Source organism: Canis lupus, chromosome 5, assembly GCF_003254725.2.
Source record: "Canis lupus dingo isolate Sandy chromosome 5, ASM325472v2, whole genome shotgun sequence".
Taxonomy (NCBI): Eukaryota; Metazoa; Chordata; class Mammalia; order Carnivora; family Canidae; genus Canis; species Canis lupus.
The window spans coordinates 61,441,489-61,467,875 of NC_064247.1; the positions used below are offsets into that span (position 1 = coordinate 61,441,489).

Sequence of the window (26,387 nt, forward strand, 5' to 3'; positions counted from 1 at the left end):
TCCAGCTCATGACTCTAGAGGTATGGAAGACAGAGGGCACATGGAAAGACAGAGGGCACACGGAAAGACAGAGGGCACAGGGATTGGTTTGTCTGTGAGGTCACTAACCAGTGACTGAGTGGCTATCACTTGCCAGGAACTGTGTTGGGGGCTCTTTGATGTTTTCCCATTTGACCCCACAATGGCCCTGTTGGGTTGGCGTGATGACCCTTGTTTTAGAGGTGAGGGGAAAGAGAGGGGCTGAGTAACTCGGCCAAGATCACGTTGAGTTTAAAGTAGCCCAGGTGGGCCTGAGCCAAGGTCCAATTCCAAGTCCAAGTTCTTCCCATCATCTGGCTGCCGGCAAGATAACAGATGGGTGCACTGTTTCTATCATCTTTTAGTTCCAAAGTTAGTACCCGCTACTGAACACAGCTGACTTAATTATAACCCATCTTTTATGCCTTCATTCAACAAATGGCCAACAAAACAGATTGTTTTTTCAGAACAAACCTTAAACAAGTTAAACTTTGGTAACTTTCTCACGAATGGGTAAAACTGCATGTTTCACCTCGTACTGAATCTTGGCTGCCAGTGGAAGCCCTCCCCAGGGATTTCTTCATAAAAAGTACAGGTTTTCTTCCACTGAGACACTGAGTCTTTTTTTTTTTTAAGATTTATTTATTCATGAGAGACAGAGAGAGAGAGAGGCAGAGACACAGGCAGAGGGAGGAGAAGAAGCCTGCCTGCAGGGAGCCTGATGCAGGACTCGATCCCAGGACCCCAGGATCATGACCTGAGCCAAAGGCAGATGCTCAACCACTGAGCCACCCAGGTATCCCAAGACACTGAGTCTTGAGTTCAAGGGGGAGCCTCATTTAACAATGTTGTATTCCTGAACTGTTTCACATGTTTGCCATGTGAACATGGCCCAGCTCAGGCCAGGCACTGATGAGCAGACAGATGCACAGCTACTGCCACAGAGGGTGGCCCTCACCAGCCCTAACGCTCTTCTCTTATTTGGAACTTCCATTTCTTCTGGTATGGCTTTTTTCCTGAATGTCCCCGGGGCAGGGTGGGGAGGGCTCAGGCTGCCCTAACCTCTTCCTTCACACCCGCCTGGGTCTGAACCCTTGCTTCCCCCAGATCTTTCCCAGGCTGGATTCTTATTCCAGATTCAACTCAAGGTCTCCTCCTCCAAGGCTTTTCCAGAGTTCCCTGCCTAAACTCCATCTCACACCCCCCTCGGATACCCGTCATTCAGGCTTTTTATACTCATAGCACCAGCCCTTCAAAAATCACCTTCTCCTTTCTCCGAATATGCCTGGCCTATCTTTTCCTTTGGGTTCTTTGAGAATAACTTCGTCTTACTCACTAGACCAGTCCATGGCACGTTGTGGCTCTGGATGGATACCTGTTGAATGAATGAGTGGGTGAATGAATGAAGTGAGTACTACCATTACCCCCCACTCTGCAGAGAAGAAGCTGTTCCTCCGAGAGGCTGGGCATCCTACCCAGGAGCACCCAGCTGGTGAGTGATGAGCTGGGATCCCCCACCCCTCTCTCAAGTCAACTAAGAGAAAAGAAAGCCTTATCTTCTATGGGCTCCGAGCACTTGCACCCTTTCTCCTGCACAGCAAGAGAAGCATACAGAAAGAACTAAGAAAGGCACCTTGCTCAAGTGAGTCTAAAACCCTCAATCAGAAGAGGTATTTTTTCAACTTTTACCTTTCAGCTTCCGTGTACCCATCGGCTTTTTCCAAAAGGAGCTGCTGGCTCATTTTACCGACAGCCACTAGAATTAATTGCCGACCCTGGGTAGCTAACTTCTCTTAACAGCTCCATGGCAACAGTGGTTCGCAAATGCCAGCAAGTGTTTTTCTAAAGGGACTCTGCCCCTTACACAAAATAGAACATTTTGAGTGAAATTTAAACACAGTTTTTGAACGGCCCTGTTCTGATTTCTTCACACTTCACAAATGCTTTCTTTGCAAACATGGGTGTCCCAGTTACCCTGGGCTGGTGCCAAGGCCCTCGGCCCAGCGTCTGTCTTCTCAGCTTCAAGGCAGCCGTGGTAAGACCTAAAAACAAACAAGGAGAGAGAGAGCTGCAGGCCTCACAGCTGAGAGGCGTGTGTGAATTGTGTGTGTGAGTATGTGCGTGTGTGTGTGTGTGTGTGTGTGTGCGTGTGTATACATGGAGAGTCCAATCAGCTCAAATGCAGAAGTACCCAGAATGGCCCATGCAGCTTCATTCACTCTGCCTCAGCAATGGCAGGAGGGAGGAGAGGGTAGTGGGTAGATGGAGGGTATATGAGCCCCCAACTGGCTGACACACTTGTTATCCTCCAAAGGCACAGCCCCCAGCGACTAGTCCATACTGGGTGCGCCACTTCACCGCTCCCCCAAAGGCAGATGTCAACCAGCCGTTGATTCAACCAGTACCTGTTGGCCCCTACTGGGTTATGAATTTCCTTCTGATGTAGACTCTACTATCAGAAGGCTTGGAGTCTAAAGGAGGATGTAGACCTGAGTCCAAATATCAGTGAAAAAATATGGTACAAGTTCAGAAGGCTGCTCTGGGAATCTGGGGAGAATGCAGTTATTTGGTGTTGGGAGTGTCAGAGGAAGCTTCAGGGGAAATGTGGCTTTGGAACTGGGTCTGGACAAGCAGGTGGGATGGGGACTGGCAGAGATGGGGTGAAAGGAGCAGAGTGGGCAGAGGTTTAGTGGTCCCAAGGACTGTGCCAGGGATGTGAGGAGGGTGTGTGGAGGTGTAGATCGAAGGGATCTGGGCCGTCGTGGAAGACTCATATCTTTGTGGGTTGAATTCACAGAAGATGAGGAGTCGTGGACGGCCAGCAGCAAGTGGTGCCAACAGAGCTGAGACTTGGGAAAATGGGTCTGAGAATCCAATGGGGCCCATCAGAAGGCCGGTGCCAGTTGATGGGTGAAAGGATAAGGACCAGACTGGGGCAGTGGCCTCAGGGACAGAGAAAGCCTCACCATGCCCACCTTTCTACCCTCCTTCCATTCTGCTGGCACCAGTCGTGCCTTAGTGAGTGCGGCAAGAGCCACAGCCATATAATCCTTCTGGAATTTCCCAGGTCTATGGCTTGGTTCTGCCCCCACCAGCAAATGTGGGTCTTGCTCTCCAAGCACAAAGCTTGGAGATGCCCCAAGGAGGCTGGAGAATGCCCATCTCTCTGTCGCACCATCTGGGGAGGAGTAGAGCCATCCTTTCCCTGGGGCCACAGCACACACACATACACCCCACTAGGGCCTTTGGCATCTGCCAGGAGAGGGGGACATTTGGAAGAAGACTCAGAGCTGGTGAGCTCACCCTGCTCTGCTGTTTGCAAGGGGCCAGCATGGGGCAGCCCGGCACTCGGCTCCAGCGCTTGTTCGGTCTGCAGCAGCAGAGACCAGGCCTTGTCCGGTGTTGGTATTCAGGATGTCAAGCCCTGCCGGTTTGGGGGACAGGTCGGCATTGCCTGCAAGGGCATGGGCTCTGGGGAAGGGGCGGGCCTGCCGCAGTGGCTCTGCAGAGGAGGCGGCCCCCGGATTTGCCTGTGTCATTAGTACAGCAGATTCCGTTATTACCGAAGGAGGCTTACAGGTTATCAGGCAGCTCCAGGAGCCACTGGAGAAAGGAAGAAGATAAAGAAGGATTTAAAAAGAAAATAACAAAAAGAAAAACTGTAATTTCTAATCCAAACCTCGCCCTGCAGTGGCTTTGTTAACCCTCAGTCACTCTTTCAAGACATAAACTGTTGAGTGCCACAATTACTTCAGTGATTACACTTTATCTTGTCCTACCAAGGTATTAAAGAGGAACTGGGGACCACATTAAAAAAACATACAGCCCAATTTAATCATGATTCCCTCTAAAACAATTGCTAGAATCTCACCGTTACAGTTGCCAGAGCATAAAAATCCTATAGATGCTTGGTGGGCCAGGCACAATTCATCCTCTCCTGCCTCCATACTCTGCCTGTTTGTCATTCAAGGAAGAGCTTTGGGGCTTATGTCTTTAACAGGATTTAGTGGAGGGGCTCCCCAGATGCTCCCCAAGAGCAGAGGGAGGGTGGCCCAGGTTCCAGCCGCCCAGACATCCCTGCTTAGAGCACCTGCCCCACCATGGCTACCACAAGGAAGAAGCTGGCCTGAAAGCATGAGCTCCAAGAGCTAAGCACAGTGCCCTCGTGCAGCTCACTGGGGATCTCGGGGGCGCCCATCCATGGTCAAGGTTGCAAAGAAGGTCATGGGCCAGGAAGCCAGCATCATTGTGAATACCACATGGGGTGGACGTCAGCCAGCTCTGCCCTGCTCTACTTTCTCTCTGCAAAGCAAGGGAAGTGCAGCCATTGCTTTGGGGGTGGTTCTGAACCCCAGGAGGGGTCAAAACCAGGAAGCAAGCAGGGGGTGGGAAGTTGAGTATGGCTCCCTGACCTCACTCTCTCCCTTTCCACTGGGTGACATTAGAAGTCACAGCCTCTCTTGAGTGTGAGAGTCACACTCTCTCCCTTTCCAGGGAAGGGGATGCAGAAGTTGGTCTGGACAACCCATAGGTGTCTTCCCACCTCAATCATCCTCTGTTCCAAGAGGAATACACAGAAGAGTCCCAGAGGCCCATGATTTGCAGGATCCTTAAGGATCTTTCATGTACAAATTAAAGTATATAAAGCATCTGGATGAGGAGGTAAGCAATAATTAATTAGAGAAGAGTTTGAAAGACCTGAGGTCCTGTGACATGGCTTTTACCTGGCTAAGGATTAGAGATGACTCTGGTGGCCAAAGAGAATCCCACACATTCTGACCATGTGACAGGATGTGGCTGGGGTGGGTATCTCTTTGAATTCATGGATACTTAAATCACACAATATTTCTTGAAAAATATAGTTTTGTTTTCTTCCAACACTTAGAAGATAGCCAAAAATTATCTCAGAGATCCTGTTTTTCATGATTGGCCAAGAATGACCCGTGTTTAGCTCATCAAAACCCCTCCAAAGCTTGAGTATGCATTGGTGCTAATGATGCTTCCTCAGTGTCTGAGAAGAATTTCTTAATCTTGCCTCGATGGGCTCCTGTCTTTGAGAATTACACCTCCCAAAAAAGACATGTCTGAATCAATTTGGTTTCACTCCACACATAAGTTCTGTGAAATCTTGGGGAAAGGTGGTCTGTAGCAATACTGAATGATGAAGTCACATGGGTTTGAGAGGTCACTGTGAGAGTCACCTGGCTGCTTCAACATGTCAGGCACCGTTCAAGTGCTTGTCACCCGTACGGGGTAGGTACCAGTATTCTCCCCCCTTTTACAGGTGAGAAAACTGAGGTACAGAGGTGGGCTTGCCCAACGCCCACAGCTAGGAAGTAGCAGAACTCAGATGCAAACCCCAGCATGTGTAACCAAAGCACACCTCACTTTCACTTTAGCATCCCATGGACCTGGGTTCAAGGTGGCACTTTGGTGGACGACCTAATTCTTTTCACTTCATGTTCCTGTGTGTAAAGTAGAGATAATGCAAGGCAGTCCTTACCTCATGGGGTCCTGGTGAGGATTAAATGAGCTAAGGCCTGTGAGGCACCCAGGAACATACCAGTGCTGAATAAATGGTAGCTCTCAGCAATCACAGTAACTGCTGTTGCTGTAGTAACCAGCGGACAGTCTGAACTGTAGAGTGGAGAGAAGAGTGGCTTAGCAAAAGGATGACATATCTGCTTAGGAATTAAGGTTCTTATTTGGTTGATGCAACAGAAAATTCAATTTGAACTAGCTCCAAGGATAAAAGAAAATTTGAGGGTTCAAGTTACTGAAAAGTCTTGAGGTGTTCTGGCTTCAGGCATGACTGGATCAAGGAGCCCAATCAATAACATGGACGTTTGGTGTCTCCTTCCCTCAGTTCTACCTCCACGTCAGCTTCCTTCTTGGACCCCATGCCCTGGATGCAAGAGATGGCTTCCAGGAGCACTAGGCTTCATCATCCCAGGCTCAGGTCCAGCAGGAAAGAACATCCCTACTCCCTAGAGGCTCCAGCCAAGTCCAGGGATTAGCTGTGATTGCCTCTGGCTGGGACTCATGGCCAGTCATCAAGGCCCAGAGAATGTAGGGCTCCAGTTGGCCAGCCTGAGTCACATGCTCCCTCCCTGGACTGAGTCAGAGAGAAGTGGTTTGTTCCCTAAAGTACATTTGGATACTTTTATCACAAAAAAACACCAATCCAGTAGAGTTGTGTTCAGTTCTGCCTCCCATTAGCCATGTATCTCTGACCAGATCCTGTGGCACCTTTCCGTCAGAGAGGGCTCATGTGGCCAGTGGGGACAGCAGCACATGCTCAGCTTCCTCCAGAGCTAATTGTGAAGAGCAGATGGACAGGAAAGGCTCCAGAGCACGTCAGACGCCTGGATGATTGTGTGGTGCCGTTGTCATCTGATGGGGTTGACTCACTGCCTAATGGGGCACGGTTCTAAGCAGAGACACCAGCTCTGGGAGCGAGACTGAGGCACATGTCCTTGGAGAGGAAGGGACAAGAGGGCAGTGGATTTGGTATCCAGTCTTCCAGGAGCACACGGCCAAGTCTCGGCCAGAGGCTGGTGAGAAGGGGATCATGTGGCCCATGGATGTGGCTCCTGGGATGGGAGAGATGTGAGCAGTGGGGACTGCAGCCCTCAAGACAGAGTACCAAGCATCCATGCCACCAGCCCCAGTGCTTCCCCCCTTGGTCCCTTCTGGGCCAAGGCCCAAACCCTGAGCAGGACCCATTCCCCAGTGTCCCAGTGAAAGGTCCAAGGCATCTTACCTCAGGGCTGGCTAGAATGACACTTGCTGCGACTTTTAATAAATCAAAAATGAGTTCGAGGTGATAGCAGGAGAAAAACTAACAATCTCATTCAAGCTCAGGCTCTGCCAACTACAGGGTGACAGCCACGCACATCCCTGGCAGGTGCCTGGCAAGTGGGAAATGACAGGCAGAGGCTGAGCACCCTGGCTGACACTCCCAACCCTGACCCCATGCAGTAGGTGCCCCCCCAGATCTGGGTCCCATAGAGAGATGACTCCCAACGTCTCCCAATATTCTGATATAACCCTTCCATAACCCCTATGGATCAGCCACCCAGGAACTAATATCACCCATTAAAAATATATATGTATTTCTACCTTTCAGCCCGTGTCCCCCTTGGGATAATGAGTCTCATACGTTAACTGCCCATCGCGCAGAGTTTGTTTGTGCTAAAATTACCTTCCTGAGCTCCAAAGGGAACCCTTATTCTTAGCATTTGGGGATCTAGTGAAAAAAAAGCATACATTCACCTTCTCCTCTTTCTAACCTAAAACACGTACATTGCATTTCCTCTTGGCTTTTGTCTTTCTGGCCAGAAAAATCCTTAATCTTAGTTTCCCCGTGGCCAATGCCTTTCTTCCATTGGTAGCCCCTTCCCCTCTGCACTCACTATTCCAGATCATGGTTCGTAATAAAAGAGCCTTTGCTGCTCCGACTCCAGCTCCCGGGTATGCCCAGCTCACCAGGCGTGGTCCCTTGGTCCCAGGGACGACTTGGCGGACACTGGCATCCATGAAGCCCAGAGGTCTTCCTGGGCACTCGAGCCCCCCAGCCTCCATGGCCAATTTGTTTTATTCTTCCCAAGCTCATTGCCTTGCGTTTCACCCACAATGGGCTCCATCTGTCACTCCGCACCCACTAATACAACCCCGAGAGATACTCTCAGGACTGATCACAAACTTTGGGCACTTTATGGGCACTTCGTCACCCATAAAAATTTAGTGTCATCTGCAAATGAGATTTTATTGGGCATTCCTTCCCTCAGACCATTTGTAATGACTTTAAATAAGACAAGGCCTGGCCCCACACCACCGCAAATCTCACGGCTTCCATGTGTGCGTCCAGAAACCTGCCCACACACCCCGCTGGCAGGTGCGGTGGGCAGCCAGGTCTTGCTCCATAATAGAATGTTCTCCACGACAGTCATTGTCCAGGATGGCTTGACCTTCTAGGGAGCCTTTAGGTGGCACCTTCTCAGAGGCTTCAGGAAGGTCGGGACAGGTGGCATCCTTGGCAACTCTCGAAGCCCATGCATTTTTATGTGCGCCTGGAGAACGGTGACTCCTCTTCCCGCCAGCACTGCCCAGTGCCCGGGATGTGACCAGGGCCGTGCCAGGCGCGGGTTCCCGCGTCATCTGTGAGCTGCAGGGGCCGCGCGGGCGGCCGTTCAGTCAGCGCGGCTCCCGGAACTCCGCACCAGGTGGAAACTGTTTAAGTCTATTCCCGAGACTGGAAAACTCTGGTAATTGTGTAATAACAACAGCAGTGGCAGCACTCGGCAATTACCCAGGGTTTTCATCTTCAGACCACTTTACCCACATTAACTAATTAAGCCTCCCAGCCTCCCTCCGAAGCAGGGAAGGGCCCCAGACTCCCTGTGGCGCGCGGTGGCTTAATGAGGGCAGCTCGAAGGCAGGGGCGTGGGGGCTCCCCCAGGGCAGCCGGCCTCTGCCCCCACGTGGAGCAGGAGAGGAGGCCCCCTGTGGGCCCTCCCTGCGGGGCATCACCCCAAGTCCCCCTGCCCTGTGGGGCGCTAGCCAGGGAGCAGGGAGGCCAGTCTGTGTCCCTGGCCATGCAGGGCAGAGGCGAGGCCTGGCTCCCAGGGAGTGCGCCGCCCGCTGGCTTCACTGCTTACTGGGCCCCTCTCTATTCTTTCTCTCCCTTCTTTCTCTTGTTTGGGGTCTTTAGCCACCCCCAACTTTGGGGACCTGGGTCTGGCCCCAGTCACCAAGTGCTCCGCTCCTAGCTGTCCCCTGCCCCACCTCACTCCTCTGCCTGAACACAGAGATGGGGACTCTGCTGCCCGGCCCTGCCCTGAGAAGCTCACAGACCAACGCAGAGGCCAGGACTTACAGCCACACCCCTGTTCCCATCAGCTCCCAGCACCCCGCATGACCTGGCCAGCCTCCCTGGACTAGTTTGTGCTCTGGCGTAGATGCTAACTGGGCAGCTGAACACCCCTCCCCCCACCCAAGCTCTGGCCAGTCCCCTGGGAGACCCTGGGGCCCAGAGGAGAGGAGGCGAGGAGGCATGGGACTCATGGCTGAGGCGAGTTACAGCATCCTGGGCAGTGAGCCTCCATCCCTGGAACGCATAACAATAGCACCTGCATCCGTGTGTTGTTGAAGGGGCTAAGTGAGGGGTGGTCAGCAGGGCCGGATGGTGGGGCTCGGCATGCAGCTGACAGTCAGAAAGCAATCTTTGCAAACAGAGGTGCCCACTGTGAGGTGTGTGCTGGGGGTACAGGCACGTTCCTGCCCCCCTCCCCCAGGAGGAGAGAGGACATAAAATGTGTCCATTCTGTACACGGGAGTTCTCTGCAGCAGGGAAGAGAACCGGAAGGGCCTAGCAGCCCGCAGGAGACCAAGGCAGCCAGGAACTGCCCCCCACCCTACACCCTGTGCCCACCCTGGCCCTCCTCAGGGAGCACAGTTCCTGCATGTCCTCCAACCAGCGTGACCCTCAGCCTGCCTGCTGGCAGCCCTCAGTGGGAAACGGGAGAGAGCTGGAGCCTGCCCAGGGCTCCATGACTGGCCTCCCTTCCGATGGGGACAGGGCGTCATCCAGAGCAGAGGACAGATGCCAGGCTGCCCCGGGCAGCTGGAACACAGGCGAGAGGATTTTTCTCTGCCTTGCAGCATGGTGACACCCACAGCCCTGAGATGCCTGGTATCATCATTTATTCATTCCCTAATAAATCCTGCCCTTCTTTCTGCCGGCTTTGCACTCCTGTTTTATGGGCATCTACCCCGTTTATTAAGCACCCAGGTATGGGGAAGCCTCTGCCTCTTAAGATCAGGCTTGTGGGGCTTTCGGAATCTGCATAAATGGTGCTCACGTGACAGATGCAATAATAGAATGGGCTTTGGCTCACACGGTGGTGATTTACTCTGTCCCCCTCCTGGGCGGGCAGTGCGCAGGCCCACCCCCGCACCCCAGCAGCAAGTGGGGAGGTGTGTGGCACTATTACACGCTATTATGACTTTCTGGGTAATGTATACATTTTCACTATCACACAGCCTCTCTCCTTCATTTTTCATGAGAACTGGCACGAGATTAATGACTGAGCCACAGAAGAAACGGAACGCCATGCCACTCTGATTTATCGACCACTTAGCGTTGATGAAGCTGCAAACAAGAGTCAAACAGATGTTGCAGCTGCATTTTTCTTTATCAAAACCAACAGCTTTTTGCATTTTTAACCACTTCGTGTGCTGCTGCCCCACTTCCTCCACAGAAGGGGTGCTGGCTCTGGGCCTTCTCCTTCCCATAGAGGTGAAGGAGACAAGGCCGGGGCTGGGGGGACCTCCTGGCACCCAGCAGCAGCCAAATCCAGCGGTGGCCAAGAGGAGGACATGGTACCCCCCGAGTGGGGCCTCGGATGGGGAGCTCACTGCTGTACCTGCCGGCCTTGCCAGAGCCTGTTACACACCTGGGGCTGGGCCCTGCATGCAGCAGGCTCAGGCTCAGCTCCTCCCTGCAAACTGGAATGTCCCCCCAACTCTGTCTTGAACCCATAGCAAATTACTGAACCCCCAGTCAAATCAGCAGTGTCGGTGGCCTTGCTTGTGAGCCCTGATCATGGGTCAGGCCCATCCTGAGCTCCTTATGGCCTCACCTCTCTCCCAACCAGGTCAAACCACTCATAGTCCTCCCCTATCCTACAGGGCAGACACAGAGACTCAGCCAGGTCAGGTGCTGGCCCAAGCTAGAGCCAGAAGCCACAGGAGTAATGGGGCTCTGTCTCCAGGTTGGAAGTCGGAGCTCTCTGGGGACCAGGGGGAAGCTTAGCACCCCTCCCCACTGTCTGACCCACTCTCAGCCACCCGTGGCTGCCACTAGCATGGGCTTCCCACATGTCTGCTGAGCCTCCTCGTCTGTTTTTCTCTTTCCTTCCTCCCTTCCTCTGCCTCTCCTTCTTGCTTCCAGCCCCGGTCTGAGGTCCAGTCCCCCATGGAGGGTGAGTCCAGTTCTCCCTGGCGGGGTCTCTGCTAGGGAAGCCCATGGGCACCCTCAGAGAGACATGGCCCACCTCCACCAGCCGCTCTCCCGGTCTGCTGCCCACCCAGCCACCGAGCAGCCACATGATAGTGGCCACCAGCACAGGGGGAGCAGGGATACTCTCTCATCCAACATGGTCTCCCTCTCTCAAATTCCATCACCAGATTAAATGAGCAGTCATGCTTTCTTTCCTGCCTCCCTCTCCCTGCAGGACCCCAGTGGCCCAGGGAGCCCAGGTCAGGAAGAATGCGCCAACATTTGAAGGGGCATACACAATCCCCCCACTTGGCACCCCTCTTCTGCTCATCTTTCCAAAAGGAAGGCCCAGCCCCGGTAGGGGAAGAACTTTGGCCATGGTGACCAGGAAGGGGAGAGAGTGTGGACAGAGCACCAAATCAGGGCAGAGATACCTCAGAAACTTGGTGGTTAGGTGAAAGCAGCTCAAATGCCACCTGAGCCTTGGGCCAGGACAGGATGGTGACCAGGGGAAAGGGGGCAGTTCTTGGGCATCTGAAGCCCTGATGCCCCAGAGGCACAAGGAACTGGGTGGGAGGAGGTGGGATGCTGTTTTCCGGAACTGCTAACCATCATTTCCTTTGGCTTTGCACTCTAACAATGGTTCCCAAACTGTGTTCCCAAGAGGGGCTCAGGCTAATGTTCAAATAAGCTTGGAAAGCCTGTTTATTACAACACCTATGAGGTGTCCTCCTAAGCAGGGTGCTGTAAAGACTGACTGGGCCTGCAGGAAAGGAGCCTGTGTGACTTTGGCAAAGCATGCCCTTTCCAGAACATTCCTAAGCACTCCTGTGCTTTCAGACATAGGTCCTTGGCTTGTTCATCCTGGACTTCCCTTTGTCCCTGAGGGTCAGATGAAATATGCCATTTGGAAAAGGTGTCTTAGGAGATCAACTAGCTCCGGCCCTCAGGGCATACTCTTCCACCACCCTTAACCTATGTTATGAGTCTCTGTCCCACAGAGTCCTGGCAACTGAGCAAATCCAAACGTCACATTTTCAGATAAAAACTAGGGTGGCACTGGGGCAAGGGGTCAGCTTAGCCTCCCACCAAGGGGCCAAGGGCTCCTGGGCCCCCTCAGATGCTGCTGCCCCACTTCCAAGAGGACAGACACCACCCTTTTCTCCTCCTGAGTCTGTGCATCCCTCAGGAAGACACACCTGGAGGTCTTCTGGGTGGGTCCCAAATGCTGAGTCACCAGGGAGGAGACAGCTATCTCTATGCTGCCTCCCAAGGTCAGCTGCCTGGCAGGCTCACTGGCCTGTGCCCCAAGGGCAGCTCAGCTGTCCCACACCCTCAGCACTCGGCACATAGGGGCAGAGCACCTACCACATGCCAGCTCTCCTCTGGGCTTGGGGAGCCAGCCACGAACAAAGGAGCTTGGCTAGCAGAGCTCACACATAAGGTGAGAAAGCAGTCCAAGCAGTAGTTGCTCAGAAATAAGAAATGGAAAGTCTTTTTAAAGGGGGGAAGGCACCTGAGTGGCTCAATGGTTGAGCAACTGCCTTTGGTTCAGGTCATGATCCTGGATCGAGTCCCGCATCAGGTTCCCCGCATGGAGCCTGCTTCTCTCTCTGCCTATGTCTCTGCCTCTCTATCTTTGTGTCTCTCATGAATAAATAAATAAAATCTTAAAAAAGAAAGAAGAAATGGGGGCAAGAGCCAAACAGGAAGTGGTGAAGGGTGCTGGGACTGCAGGAGTGGGGAAATTCATTCGATAGGGTCTTAGACAAGGTGCCCATGAGGAGATTGAGGTCCATGAGGTGTTGAGATTCCAGGACATATGAAATGGAGAAGACAGGCAATCAGGGGAATGGGAATGTCAGGGTGGGTGGGCCAAAGGGAGTGTGAGGCCAGAAGTGGCCCCAGAGAGAAAGGGATGGTTCTCCTATATCCATGTCAGGGATGTGGGCTTTCTTCGCAGGCCAGGGAGGCTGGCCCAATCATGGATCATGGCTGCTGGTCTCAGAGAGTGGGTGGGGAGGGAGGCCAGAGCAGAAGTGAGGAAGCCTGCAGAGGGTCCATGTGGCAGGGATGAGGGCTCAGAGAGGGGAGCAGAGTGGGTGGAAGAAATGACAGGGCTCGCTCGAACTGGCTGTGGAGGAGGAGGGAGTGAGTGAGAAGAAAGAATGACCTTCACAGGTGGGGGCGGGCAGGGTCCAGTGGACCAGGTGGGCCCTGTGGACATTGGGCTCAGCCACATTAACCAGGGGTACTTTGGAAGTCCCGACCAGGGCTGTCAACAGGCAGTTGGACAGGTGAGACTGGAGCCAAGCAGAGAAGTGGGGCTGGGGAGAGATCTAGAATCCTTGCAACTCAACAGTTGTAAGGTCATGAAGCTGCATGAGGTCACCAAGAAAGGAGAAGGACAAGGACCCCACTGGGAGGCATAGAAGAAGGGGAGTCTCCATGCACTAGGGGGGTGGTAGGGAGGAATTAGGATAGAGGGGCTGTCACAGAGAGGGAACGCATTTGAGGTAGAGAAACTGCCTCTACCTTAACTCTGGTCATTCTGTCAGCAAAATGTCAGAGTTCGGTTTGGGGTCTGGCCCAGTGGCACTTGGAAGTCAGAAGAGCAGGACTTCTGTCCAAAGGGGACTTCACACCTCTCAGAAGCCCTGGGTAGGCTCCCTTGAGCAGCTTGGCAAGAAGTGCTTTCCAGAAGGTTCTGGAAATTCTCCAAGATTCTTACTTACTCTCAGCTTTCCTTCAACAGCTACAGCCTGCCCCCACAGGACTCCCTCCCTCAGGCCTTCAGTCCCAGACCAGGCCTCCTGGACATTCAGGGGGCCCATCTTCAAGGGTCATGCTCTCTTTGTGGGGGTTGGGCTCTTGTATGCTCATAGGAGCTCCATTGCCCAGGGAGGAGCCTCTGGATAGGCTGTTGTGTGAGCCCCGACCTGTAAGTCCTGAGCTGAGTGATAAACCCCCAGGAAACATGCAAGCAGCCAAGGGAAGACAAAGGCAAGCTGGCTCCCCAGCCATCCAGAATCCAGAGTCCTGGCGGGTCTGCTGGGGTGTGTCCTTGGCTGGGTACCCCCCAAGCTGGGCATGGGCGAGCACTTGTCCCGCCCACTGTGTGAGGCCAGCAGAGCGGTTCTTGGCCAGGATCTGACACTGTTATGAGCACTCCATGAAGCTGATGCATTGGGACTCTATGGCTAATATATTTTTCTGCCAAAAACACCCAATAAAACGTACAACTAATGAATAAAATTGCAACGTTGCCAAGAAGTGATGTGTGCCCCAAATTTCCAAAAATACTTCAATCACTCTGTGTCTTAAAACCAGCCCAAGCCAAGAAGTCATCGCTTAAAATTCAGCCCAGGAGTTTCAGCCACAGGAACCCCAGGCCTTAGGATGGAATCTGTACTGAAGACACAGACCATGGCGCCATCCACTCCTGCAGTTCCTAACCCCAAACCCACACCCCTTGAACCTTCAGGGGCTAGCACCTTCTCCTCAACTGTATCAAGGCCCCCAAGAAGCACAGATGCAGAGCAAAGGCTCCCCACAAGGGGCCCTGCACATTGAGCATATTCCTCGAATCAACAGAGCAATGGTGAATCTAGAAACCCTGAATCAGTAGTTACAGATGTGGGGTGCACAGACCACTGGATCTGTGAACCCCTTAAATGCAGTGTTGATGTGCCTTGGGTAGCTTTTGAAACTAGAAGTGGAATATCCACAGCCTTCATCAAATTCTCAAAGAGGCCTCAGACCCAGAAAAGGTTAAGGACCAGCCTTGCCTCTTAGCTTCCTAGGAATGCGTATTTTGGAAAGACTGCTCTGCCCACAAAGACCCAGAAAACTGAAGCCAGATGTCCGTGGAACACAAGCTTGGGGAGCCTGAGGATGGGGAGTCCCGAGACAGCCCAATTCAATTCTACAAACACAAAATGAGCACCAATCATTGCCAAACATGGTCCCTGTGGTTGAGGAGTTAAGGGAGGCGGAGGCACACAGACCATGAAGACTCAAACCTCCATCCTGCTGTGGTAGATATACGGAGGGCAAGATATCAGGAAACACTTCCTAGAGGAGGAGGCGATCCCTGTGCCTGTCCTCAGAGACTAAATGGAAGCTGGTTATGCAGAAATGCAGCTAGGCCCTGAAGAAGGAACAGAGCTTCTGAAACTTTGGGTGCATGGAGAATGTGGCCCTTTGCTCCCCAAGCCCCCACCTGCCCTCCCACCACCTTGGCCCCCACAGCCTCCCCACACATCCAGTGGAGCTCAGTGAGGCTGTGGGGCAGGAAGCTTGTGGCCCTTTCATTTCACAGGTGGCTGATATCCTGGCTTTCTCCTGCAGGGCTTGGCTCCTGCTCATGGTCTGGGATCAGAGGATGCCCCCTGTGGCCCGGGGGCCTGCAGCCCTTTGATCCTTCCTCATCTCGCTCAGTGGCTGGTGCTGCCACCTGGCCAGGCACAGGCTCAGGCAGGAGGTCCCAGCTCAGATGCAACCCTGGAGAGGCCACAGTGTCTGTAGGAAGAACACAGGGCAGGGACTTGGGTGTATGACCCCATTTCTTCTTGGCTCCCCCATCTATGTAACGGGCATTACATATCTACCCAACCCACCTACCTCTTGGGCGTATTGCAAGGATAAAGTGAAATATGAGGTGGGAAAGCACTTAGACCAAGCAAAAAGAGGCCACCAGATGTCTTGGCAGGACCTGAATTTGGAGTCTGAACCCTGGCTTCCAGCCCAGGCTCTGTCCCTGGCCAAGCACACAGCTTTGCCGCAGTCGGCTCATTGTAGATGGAGGGCGCCCTGCCCAGCCCTGCCCAGCGCGGCCCGGCGGGCCAGCCTCCCCGGCTAGCACGGGCAACCCATGAGGTAATGGCTGCAAAGTGCTCTGAGAAGAATAAAGTACCGTGCCGATGTCAGGGATTATCAGTATTATTAAGGAGCATGATTACCGCAATCCAGAAAAGCTGCCATTAACGAGAAGGCTCCTGTTCATGTTGATTTAATTTCCTGGTTAACTGAGCGTTGGCAAGAAAAAAAACTCTGTGTTTCAACCCTTATTGAAAATCTTTTTAAATTATACCAGTCTACTTTCTTGCACTGGTCATGGTGTAGTCTTGGGTCTTTATTTATGAAGGCATTGATTGATTCACATAGTCATTTATTACTCTTGCCCTGGCCATATCCAAAAAAGGCAACTGTGGCCTTGTCCTGTGCCGGGGGTCGTCACACCCTCCCGGGACTTGCCGGCGAGTATCACTCAGAAAAAGCAGAGGACACAAGTCCAGGGAAAAGCATGAGATGGGGCCTTCTAAGGGGCTGTATCCGCAGTTCCCTGGGGCATGTTAATATATTGCCATAGGTTTCCTTACGATTTGAGCAGTGCTTTCTGATTGGGGTAGAAGGTGTTTCTGGATTTATCCAGATACACTCTAAAGTGATATGATTGGGTTTTGTTTTGTTTTGTTTTGTTTTGTTTTGTTTTGTTTTTAACAAACTTGTCAGGCCTGTTATGGCCAAATAAATGGCCTTGCATCCTCGAGGGCCACAGAAAGCCATGGAAGGCCCATGCTCTTTGCAGGGAAGCTGCTGCCCCTACCAGATCCCCTTGGCACGTCGCTATCAGAACTGGTGGTGGGCAGAAAGGCTCAGAGGGCATTTTGAATTGATTCTCATGGGAAGAGGCTGACCCATTTCCATAGAACCATCTGGGGACAAAATGAGGTCTTCACACAGAGTTCTCTCTGTTCTAAAGGCTTCCCAGGAGGTGTTTCCAGAGGCTCTGAGTGACAGCTGCCTCCTGGGTGTTGCTCAGAAGTGACAGGCTGATGGGGCTGTTTGTCTGGAGAGAAGCCCACAGACTGAAGTGCAGAGAGATGTCCAGCCCTTAGAAGTGGGGTGCCTTAAACTCTGGGAACTCCAATTCCCTCGGAGAGGAAGGGGGTGATGATGCCTATGTGGGGGGATGTCCAGCAAGCTGTGATGAGGAACTTCGTATAAAGCACGGAAGAGGGGCCAGAGCTCCTGGGCAGCTGTTGGCATAAAATCCCGAATGTTGGACCAGTGATTATGTCTGACCTTGTGTGTGGTCCTTAGTTACACATAAATCAGCCCATGTGGTTCTCAGTTGGGGGCGATTTTGTCCCTCAAGGGACAATGGGTAATGGCTAGAGATACTTCTAGTTGTCACAGCTGGGAAGGGGGCAGGATTTACTAGCATCCAGTGGGGGAAGCCAGCACACAGGGCAGCCCCACACCAGACAATGATCTGGTTCCAACCGTCAGCAGTGCCAAGTTTGAGAAAGCCTGCTGTAGGGACACTCAGCCTGTCTGTACCTGTTGGGGGGTACCCTTTGAATGGGCTCCATGACTCTCTCATGCTGCCAGTCTCTGTACTCTCCCTGCAGAACCCCGACATCGTCCTGGTGCACTATCTGAACGTCCCAGCCATCGAGGACTGCGGTAAGCCATGCGGCCCCATCCTCTGCTCCATCAACACCGACAAGAAGGAGTGGGCAAAATGGACGAAAGAGGAGCTCATCGGGCAGCTGAAACCCATGTGTGAGTACCTGGCCCACCTGGCCCAGGGTCCTGCGCTGGAGGCCAGGCCAGCACGATGCGGGCAGGTCAGAGGTCCTCTGCAGCCATCCTACTTGGATGACAGTGACTGTAGCTTCTATAAGGGCCACCCCTCCCCTATTCTCACTTGATCCTCTAAGCCCCCTGTAACCAGGGCACAGAACATCAGGCCCATGTTGCAGATGACAGCAATGAGGTTCAGAGGCACAAGGCCATGGAAGCGAGGAGCAGAGCCAAGAGAGCCCTGCCCTGCTGTCTCACGGGCTGCAGACAGGAGACCAGTGGCAGTCTGGGGACAGTGAGGCCTGGAAACAGAGGAGGAGCTGGCCAGAGCTGGCCTGCCTCCAACCCCCAGCCCATCTGCTCCTGGACATGGGGCCGGCTCGGGCTTGGGCTCCCAGACTGGGTGGCATGCAGTTGACCAGAATTAGCTAGATTTCATTCTGTCAGCGAAGTGATGTTCTCTGAAGCATCTGTCAGGTGCAGATCACTGAATCGGAACATCAAGTGAGTCTGGAGAGCTGGGCATGGCTGGTGCTCCATTTCCATGGGCAGCCGCTGGGGGCTCTCAGTGGCCTCTCCTGCCACCTGAACTCAAGAAGAACAGGCAGGGGCCTGCCAGACCCAAGAAGACCCATCCAATACTCAGGGCCCAGGGTTCCAGAACATTGATTTCTGAGGCTCAGTGAAAATACATGTCATCATACAGAACCTCTGAGAAGAAGCCACCAGGTCCCTTAGAACCTGTGCTACCCATGGTGGGGCTGCAGGGAAGAAGCCAATGGACACCATATCCAGATAGCAACTAAAATATCCTTTTCTGGGGGACCATAGGTGTCCTGTCACTAGGAGTAGCCAAGCTGAGACCTTGATGGCACCTGCAGTGACCAGTCAATCCTGAGAGTTCCTCAGTGCTCCAATGGGGGGATTACACCCCATTCTCAAGGTTGGGGTTGGGGACAGGAAGGAAAGATGGGTCTGTGTGGGAAAAGAGGCCCAGGGGCTAGACCCCAAAACTGAGCCATCATCCTGAGCTAGGTGCTGGTGGGGAGCTCCAGTCATCTTGGCCTTGCTGCTGCTGCCAGGAATCTAGGACAAGGAGGCCCAGGGGTCTTCCAGGCTCAGGCTATGTCCCGTGGAATCCTCCTTAACTACATATGTGACACACTCATCTTGTTTAAACCTCCTTATGTTCCCAGGGTGGATCACTCTCCCCTGTCTTCATCTTCTTACCCACCTCATCTCTCTGCCCTCAGCATAAACATCACCTCTTCGGCAGGCCCTTCCCTACTACTGGCTGGGCTTCACATTGACCCCCCCCCCCCCGCCAATGCCCTCTACCCTCCCCTGTCCCCACTGCCCAGCTACTTCAGGACCTCCAAGGAGACATCAGACTGAAGTTAGCCTCCCATGCTTAACTGGAGAGGCCTCTCTAGCCTCCTCAACACTCTGCAGAGCACCCAGAAACTGAAGACATTGCAGCTAATCCCCAGGAATCTTTCCTGTACTCTGCCCTCCCTTGGGGCCCTGTACAGTGCTGGGCATGTGGAAAGCCCTCAGTAAATATTTGTGGGATGGTCGAATGGAAAGCATCTGTGCCCAGCTTTGGACAAAAGCCCCCAGTATCCAGACCCCGGGAGCCAGGGCTGCTGGGTCGCACCCTCCAAGGCCAGTCCAGGAGTCTAGGGAGCCAGGGCAATGGTACTGGGCATCCTAGCCTCAGACCGGCCTGCCCTCTCCTTCTAATTCGGTACTGAGGTGGTGTCTAAATGTACAGGACTCATCCACCTGGGCAGGGGAGGACAGTCAGGCTAGGGGACCAGGTGGGCCTGGTTCTGTGACTGCTTCATTATGTGACCTCAGGCCAGTCACTTTCTGCACCCCAAGCCCCTTCTAGAAGGTGAAAGAAAGAATCCAGAGTCTCCCAACCAAGATCCACAGCATTCAGCCAGCTCCACTAGGCCCAGGTCAAGGGCTGGGCCTCTGCAGACCCAGATCCAAAGCACTGGGCATGCAATTTCATCCCACTTCCTAGGAAGTTCTAGAGATCACATTAGCCAAAGGTTAGCCAAGGAGGCATTCCTGAAGGAAAAGATGCCTTCCAGGAGGCTACAATGGTCAGAGCCTCTGGCCTGGGTCCTCCCAAATACCTCTTAAGACGCACAGAGGGCTGTTCTTCTAGAAGCCACCCCATCACCACTGTCCTCACTCCTGTAATCTATCAGCTCCCTTTTTCTCTCCTCATTGCCTCTACCTCCCCACAATACCTGCCCGCCCCCCCACCCAGTGCAGGAGCCTCCCCATGTCAGACAAGGATGCCACCTCCCTCGGGGCAAGGGGATTAAGCTCCATGAGCTCTAGGGGCTGCAAACCAGACCTGAGTCAGCCTCTGGTGCTTACCTGGAGGGAACCATGAATGCCTGCTCAAAAGTCTGCAGTGCATCAAGAAAATTATGTAAAACTACAACAAACTCCCCATAAATCTAATAACACTTGGCTCGCTGGTGTGTCTGGGGGCGGGGAGCAAGCAGCACGCAGTTACTGAGTGTGCATGTGTGTGCATGGCTCTGGTGGTAGATGCATAGCCTGGAAACACAGCCTTGGAACTCAGGCTCCAGTGGAAGCTTTACACGCGATGAGTCTTGGAACACACGTAGGGCACCAGCTAACCATGTTTGGGGAAAGCAGAGGTGTGCGGGGAGCCAAGAAGGCATCAGATTTGGTTCCAAAATCAGGCGTGCCACCCAACACTGGAGCCAAACACATTAGCTTCATCACATTTTCACATAAATCACATTCCTTCAAAGACTTCACAGTTTGATTTGCTGATGTTTCCAAATTTCTCTGCCCTACAGCAGAGTTGTCAGTGGTTTAATCAAAATGTTGTGCTTATCAGTGGTGAAGGGAAACTCTGATCCGCAGCCTCTGCCTCACCTGTTGCAAGATGGGGGGCTTATTATTCTTGAGCCTTGGGAATCCCACAAATGCTCACTTCTAAGCCAAATTGATTCTGAGAATCCTACCTTGATTCTTGTGATTGTGCCATTTGGTCTCATGCCTTCAATCTGCCATCTGAGGGATGCCTCTTACAAAAAAAAAAAAAAAAAAAAAAAAAAAAGGAAGACAGGGGGAAAAATTTAGATATCTGATAGGAATTCTCGATATATTTTCCAAAGATGCTTCCTATCTTTTGCAATCCCTCCTGTGACAGTTAGAAGAAGGGTGCTGCTGTGACAAAGACCGAAAGAACAATGGCTTTAATTTAAAAAAAAGAATTTACATTCACATTCACATTCACATTCACATGGCACTTCAGGGTTGACACGGCAGCCCCAGAGTGCCAGGGATCAATCCGCGGGGCTCCTTGCAGCTGACTGGCCTAACACTCGTAGGGTGCTGCTCTCTTTTTTGTGGTCCAAGATGGCTGCTCCAGCTCCTACCATTGCAACTGCATTCCAACCAGTGGGAAGCACAGAAGACAGAGTGGAGGGCAAGCTTCTTGCTTTCAAGAACAGGGCCCAGAAGTTGCACATAATACTTCCACTCATATGTCATGGATCAGAATTTGGTCATATGTTTACCCTTGATTGCAAAGGAGTCTGGGAAGTATAGTCTCATGCTAAGCACTACCGTCCTAACATACTTTGGGGAATAGGGTTCTGCGTGTGAGTCATGCAGAGCTGAGTGGAGCTGAGCTAGCCTGGGGTGTCCCTGTGGGGCCTCAACTGAGAATTGCTTGTCTTAGGTCAAGACCTGAGAATGATTGCCTCGGGCCCCATCTGAGAGTGGGAGTTTATAGAATTCAAGTGAATGTGATCTGAAGCAGATCAGACATTCTGGGGTATGTTCCAGTGCAGCTGGTCTGAGAGCACCAGCTTTGGACCGGCAAATCCCCAGAGTGTGAGCAAGGGCCTGGCCAGGTGGGGTTCCGTCCTCCGGGGTCAACTTTGAGTGGAGAAGAGTGCGAGGGAGCTCTGTGCCGCCGTCTTTGCTCAGTGATCCTCGGCCGCCCAGAACCACAGTGGCTCCGAACCGCTGTGCCCTGCACCTTCCACCCTCGCTCTACTTGAGCCTGCAGGAAGTCAGATGGGGCCCTGAACATCCGTGGCTTTCTGCCTGGCCCCGTTCCTTGGCAGCCTGGGAGGGCACAGGCATGCCAGCCACTTCCCAGCTAGCAGTAGATGAGGTTATGCCATCCAGAGTGAGGGATGAGGGCGTGAATTTTAAGCTGTGTTCACAGCCTTCCCTGGAAGAGATCGTGCCCCAGCTGTCCCACCCAGGGGCTCCTCCTGGAGCACGCTGGCTGGCTGGTAGCCCTGCATCGCCCAGCAAGTCCTGGGCCTTCCCAAAGACTTCCATGAAGTCACTTCCATCAGCCACGTATGGGCTTGGCTCTACTTGGACTGCTTTCCCAAGGTCCTGAGACCTCTGGGTGGGAAAGCAGGAGGGCTGGCTGGGGAGCCTGCCTAGCCCCGGGGCCTGCACCCCCCCACATGCTTCCATGGCCGAGGTGACTGGAGACAGGGAACCCCACATTGCTGAGAAGTAGCTGTTGTAGCAGAGAGGCTGGAGGGAAGCGGGCTCATCAGCCGGCACCTACCGCCACTTGAAGCCAACGGAACCCTCCGTGTCCAGAGCCCCCAGCCCTTTCTGCACCTGTCCCAGCAGCCCCACCAACGCTGCACCCCAGGCTTGCTTATAGAGTCAATGCATCTGTTGTTTTCTCATAATTTTCCAGACAAAGACCAAAGATCCAGTAAAGGGGGCGGTGTTTATTTGTTTTGCTTTTTTGCTTAGATTGTAATCCTGGTGATTATAGAATATCAAGAAGTAAAATCAACAAAGGCTTTCCTTTCGGGGGCCCTGCATGGACCCTTGTTCCTGGTCGGTTAGCGCCACCTGGTGGCCCTAGCAGCAGAGCGGCTCAGAGATGGGAGCCCTCTGCAGGAGCCGGACTCCCCTCCCTGGCCAGTGTCCACAGCAGCCCGGGGACTGTGGGGCACTGTGCCACCCCTGCCCGTGGACCCGGTGTCTGCGATGCGGTGGGAGGCCATCAGGGGCCTGCTCTGTGATTCTGGAGCCCTGGGCTCGGGCTGGGGCTGGAACAAGCAGAAGGGAGCCCCAGGGAGAGGGACACCCACTGCCTTTCCTCTCTGACTTAGTCTATCCTGATCAGACATTACTCGGCTGGTGCAAGACCAAGAGCCTGGCAGCTCCACCCTGACAAGGGAGGCATCCTCCAAGTCTTGGCCAGAGTCTGTGGGTGGTAAGAGGAAGTTAGCAAAGCAAGTCGCAAGGTGCTGGCCCCATGTAGCTGCAGACAGGGGCACTGAGATGGGTGGGGAAAGGAGAACAGCCAGGGGAAGGGAGTGTGTTGTAAGACAAGGTTGGAAGGTTTCTTTCTGGTGACAAATGTTCACCTGGAAGCACTTTCTAGCCTCCCCTTCTCTGAAGTTACACCCAGGATAGGAGCGAGGGACCAGGAGGCAGGAATGAGCTTGGGCATGGCCGGTGGCCCGCTCCTGGGGCTCAGGGGAGCCAGGGCAGCCGTGGCTCCCCACCCAATGCTCCAAGGCCCACAAAGCCTGGGCAGAGGTGTTGGCTCAGTGCCAGGAGCAGCAGTCGACAATGAAACTACCTGGGCAGACCGATAAAAGGCAGGTTCCTGTCTCACCCTCCACCCACTCAGCCCCTAAGGCTTTCTGATTTCACAGGTCTGGATAAGATTCTTATGCTTTTTGAGAGATCCCAGCCTGAATCAGGCTCCTGCAAGAGCCCCACCAAAGAGCCCTATCGTGGAGATCAGGTCAGCACCGTTCTGGGGCCACAGGCCCCTCTGAGCATCAGATGGTTGTCCAATCCACATGGAACGGAAGCAGGTGCTGGAGGCAGAGCCAATCTCAAACATGCATGAAGAACTGGGTGTGTAATTGGCCTGGTGAAGTCTTCCCATAGACTCTTAAGATATGCTACCCTAGACGTTTCCTTAGGTTGAAAGTTCCATGTGAAAGCCAGGCAGTTGATGGGGTCTTGCAGACTTTTATGCACCCCCACACATGCTTCCATGACTTGAACTCATGAGAAACATTGTGTGCCGTGAATAGAAGCACATCTGTGTCCCCATGGCAGGCTCAAGCCCAGGACTGCAGCTCCGCCCCTAAGAGCAGAGACACTCATCAGTGGATGGAACCTGCGAGACCCTGAAGTTCCCCCCTGCTCCCTGCCTGTGTCCACAGGATTTAGAGTCACTGGGGGAGGTGAAGACAGTACAGAAGGGCCTAGAGAAAATTTTCCTGCCCATTTTGCTTGTCTCTTCAGTTAGGAGCTGCTGGCAAAGGGAACAGGCAGTAGGTCCCCTTATGTCCCCTGCTTCTGTCAGCGAGCCTTCCTGGCACATCCCACCCTGGCACGGAGGAGAGCAGACAGTGGGCATCAGAGACAAGTTGGTTTGGGCTAGCTTCCTTTTCCTGCTCTGCTCAGAGGATCCGGGCTTGTTTTGCAAATGTGCCTCCTTCCCTCAGGCTAAATTGTATTTGGCTGATCTGGCCCCCAAGCAGGAAAACTGAAAGAGAAACACTCCTTTTGATTTCTTGTCTCTCCCTGGCTGCTTGGGCGCCACGCACCCCCTGCTGCTACAGAATCCTGTTTTAGCCATCCGTTAGTCCAGTGAGCCCTGATGGAGTGCGTCCCTGTGCTGGTGTGGAGGACACAGCAGCCCTACCCACCCGTGCCTGACTGCCACCCAGGGCTGACATAGTCTCCCTCAGCGCTGGGAGGTGGTTCTGTTAAACTTAGAATTCGTTGCCAGTATTAAAATCTCCAGATTTTCAGCCTCTATTTGAATATCGATGGTTCTGGTCCACACAGTTAGGAGTCACGAGGCAGGTGTCTCAGTGCTGCCTGCCCCTCAGCATGTAGGTGCCGCCTCCAGACACAAGGAGAGGGCGCCGGATTCCAGAATCCTTACAAGCCCAGAGTCTCGAAAGATGCAAGATGCAACTGTCCAAAATCCCACGTGGTCCCCTGCCCCCACTGCCAGTGGTCTGGGGGCGCTGCTCAGACAGGAGGTCACTCCTGCCATCTCTGCCACTGAGCGGGGCTTTGGGAGATGGTCTACTGTCAAACCCCAATGGGAGAGAAGAAGATTCCAGAACCATGTAGCTCCCCAGATGTGGGACAACTGCTGGAGCTTCTGTCCTGGCCAGCTGAGCTTCCAACATCACTAGACAAGGAGAGCTCCAAGCACATTCACGCCCCCACTAGGGCGCAAAGAATTCCCTGCCTCAGCAACCATGCCACTTAGCAAATCAGGAGGAGATGCCGAGAGCCTCCATCCGACCACCGACCCCGCAATGCCGCAGCAGGGAATCACCCAGCTCAAGCCACTTTCTATGTCTGAGGGCCCCTAGGAGATGTCCCAGGAGGCCACACACTTGGCTCAGGGATCCTGTTCCCATGTGGACGGAACAGCCCGGACAGGCTCCCCACTGGAAAGGTCCCCTCCCTGCCTGTCACCTCTGAGGCCCCTGGCCTCTCCCACCTGGAAGAAGTACTCCGTTCTCAGGCCCTCCACCTCTCTCCTGAGCATGTTTGCCGTGGGAACAAGGTGCCCCCTGCCCCCCCACAGAAGATGAGGCCCCGCATCACCAGACTTCCAGAACTGGGAACTACTTGCATCCCTGCACACGCATGCCATCCTGTCCCCACTCAGCCTCTGCACTCCTTGAAATGAGATTTCTGGAAATGTTGTCCTCAGGACCCATAGGAAAACAGAGTTGAGGGTGAGATGGGGAAATGGAATAGCATGTGGGGGTCTGGATACGAGAAGTCAAATCTAATGAAAATTTTATCCAGTTGAACCCAGAGGTCAGAAGCAGGGCCTTTATTCCCATCAACAAGAACACAGTCAAGATGAAACTAGCGGCTGCCGGTTCCCATTGACCTTGTTGCCATGGAGACAGCCTTAGTGTCAACAACTCGCAGGATCAGAATGGGCTCATTCATGCAAGAGGCATGTGGCAGGCCCCCTCCCGCCTGCCTCCATCACGTGGCTCCTAGGTAGGGTGACCACAGGTCCAGGGCTGCCTGGAAGCGGCTCTTTTCATACCATGGTACAGCCACGTGATCCCAGTGTCCCTGTCAGTCTGCAAGGTGACCTGTCTGGATGGCAGGTCAAATGGCCACCCTATTTATGGGTCATTCGTGAGTGTTGAGTACCTGGGCAGGAGCACTGGAGGAGCCCAGGCTGATGGGGAAGGAGGAAGGGACCCCCTTCCCCACACAGGCCTCGTGTTCCGTGTGAGAGAGGGGAGGGGATTATCTTGGTCACCAACATTCCACTTGTCCCCTGATTGCCACAGCAACAAGAAATCTCTTTCATGCAGAGAAAACCAAACATCAGTTCCAGCAGGCACCGCCTGTGTGGTTACCCAAGCTCCTGCCAGCATGCCCTGTCACACCTCTAGAAGTTTCTGCCCCACAGAGCAAAGAGGGACAGGCAGCTGGCTCTTACCAGCCTTCTAGAGCCGCCATGGGGTAAGGGAGTGCTTTCGAGTTCTTTCTGACTCCCTCCAGCTCCTGTCCGAAGTGTTCCAGGCCTGATGTTTCAGAACAGAAAGGGGGTCTCTTTCTGGGTCCTCAGCCTGGGCATGCCTCAAAGCTCCTATGGACAACATCAAATCAGAATCCTGGGTGTGGGCCCCACCTGTCTCTAACGGTCTTGGGGAACAATGAAGTGCCGTCAGGTGAAGCACACATTTTACACATGAGCCAACTGAGG

At 53.4% G+C, this 26,387-nt stretch overlaps 1 protein-coding gene and 1 long non-coding RNA gene across 2 annotated transcripts in view; one reads left to right on the forward strand and one right to left on the reverse strand.

Annotated features, from left to right (window-relative positions):
- The window catches only part of CAMTA1 (calmodulin binding transcription activator 1), an 849,138-nt gene that overhangs the window by 725,965 nt on the left and 96,786 nt on the right, over window positions 1-26,387 (forward strand). Inside the window, 1 exon segment of the mRNA XM_025427290.3 lies at window positions 17,437-17,590. Within this exon segment, the coding sequence (XP_025283075.3) occupies window positions 17,437-17,590 (154 nt within the window).
- On the reverse strand, window positions 695-25,942 carry LOC112646908 (uncharacterized). Its single transcript, XR_003127981.3, has 6 exons — window positions 25,826-25,942; window positions 20,632-20,693; window positions 5,522-5,655; window positions 3,322-3,621; window positions 1,708-2,060; window positions 695-1,393 (listed from the first exon to the last, which is right to left on the reverse strand). It is a non-coding gene; the product is annotated as an uncharacterized LOC112646908 (long non-coding RNA).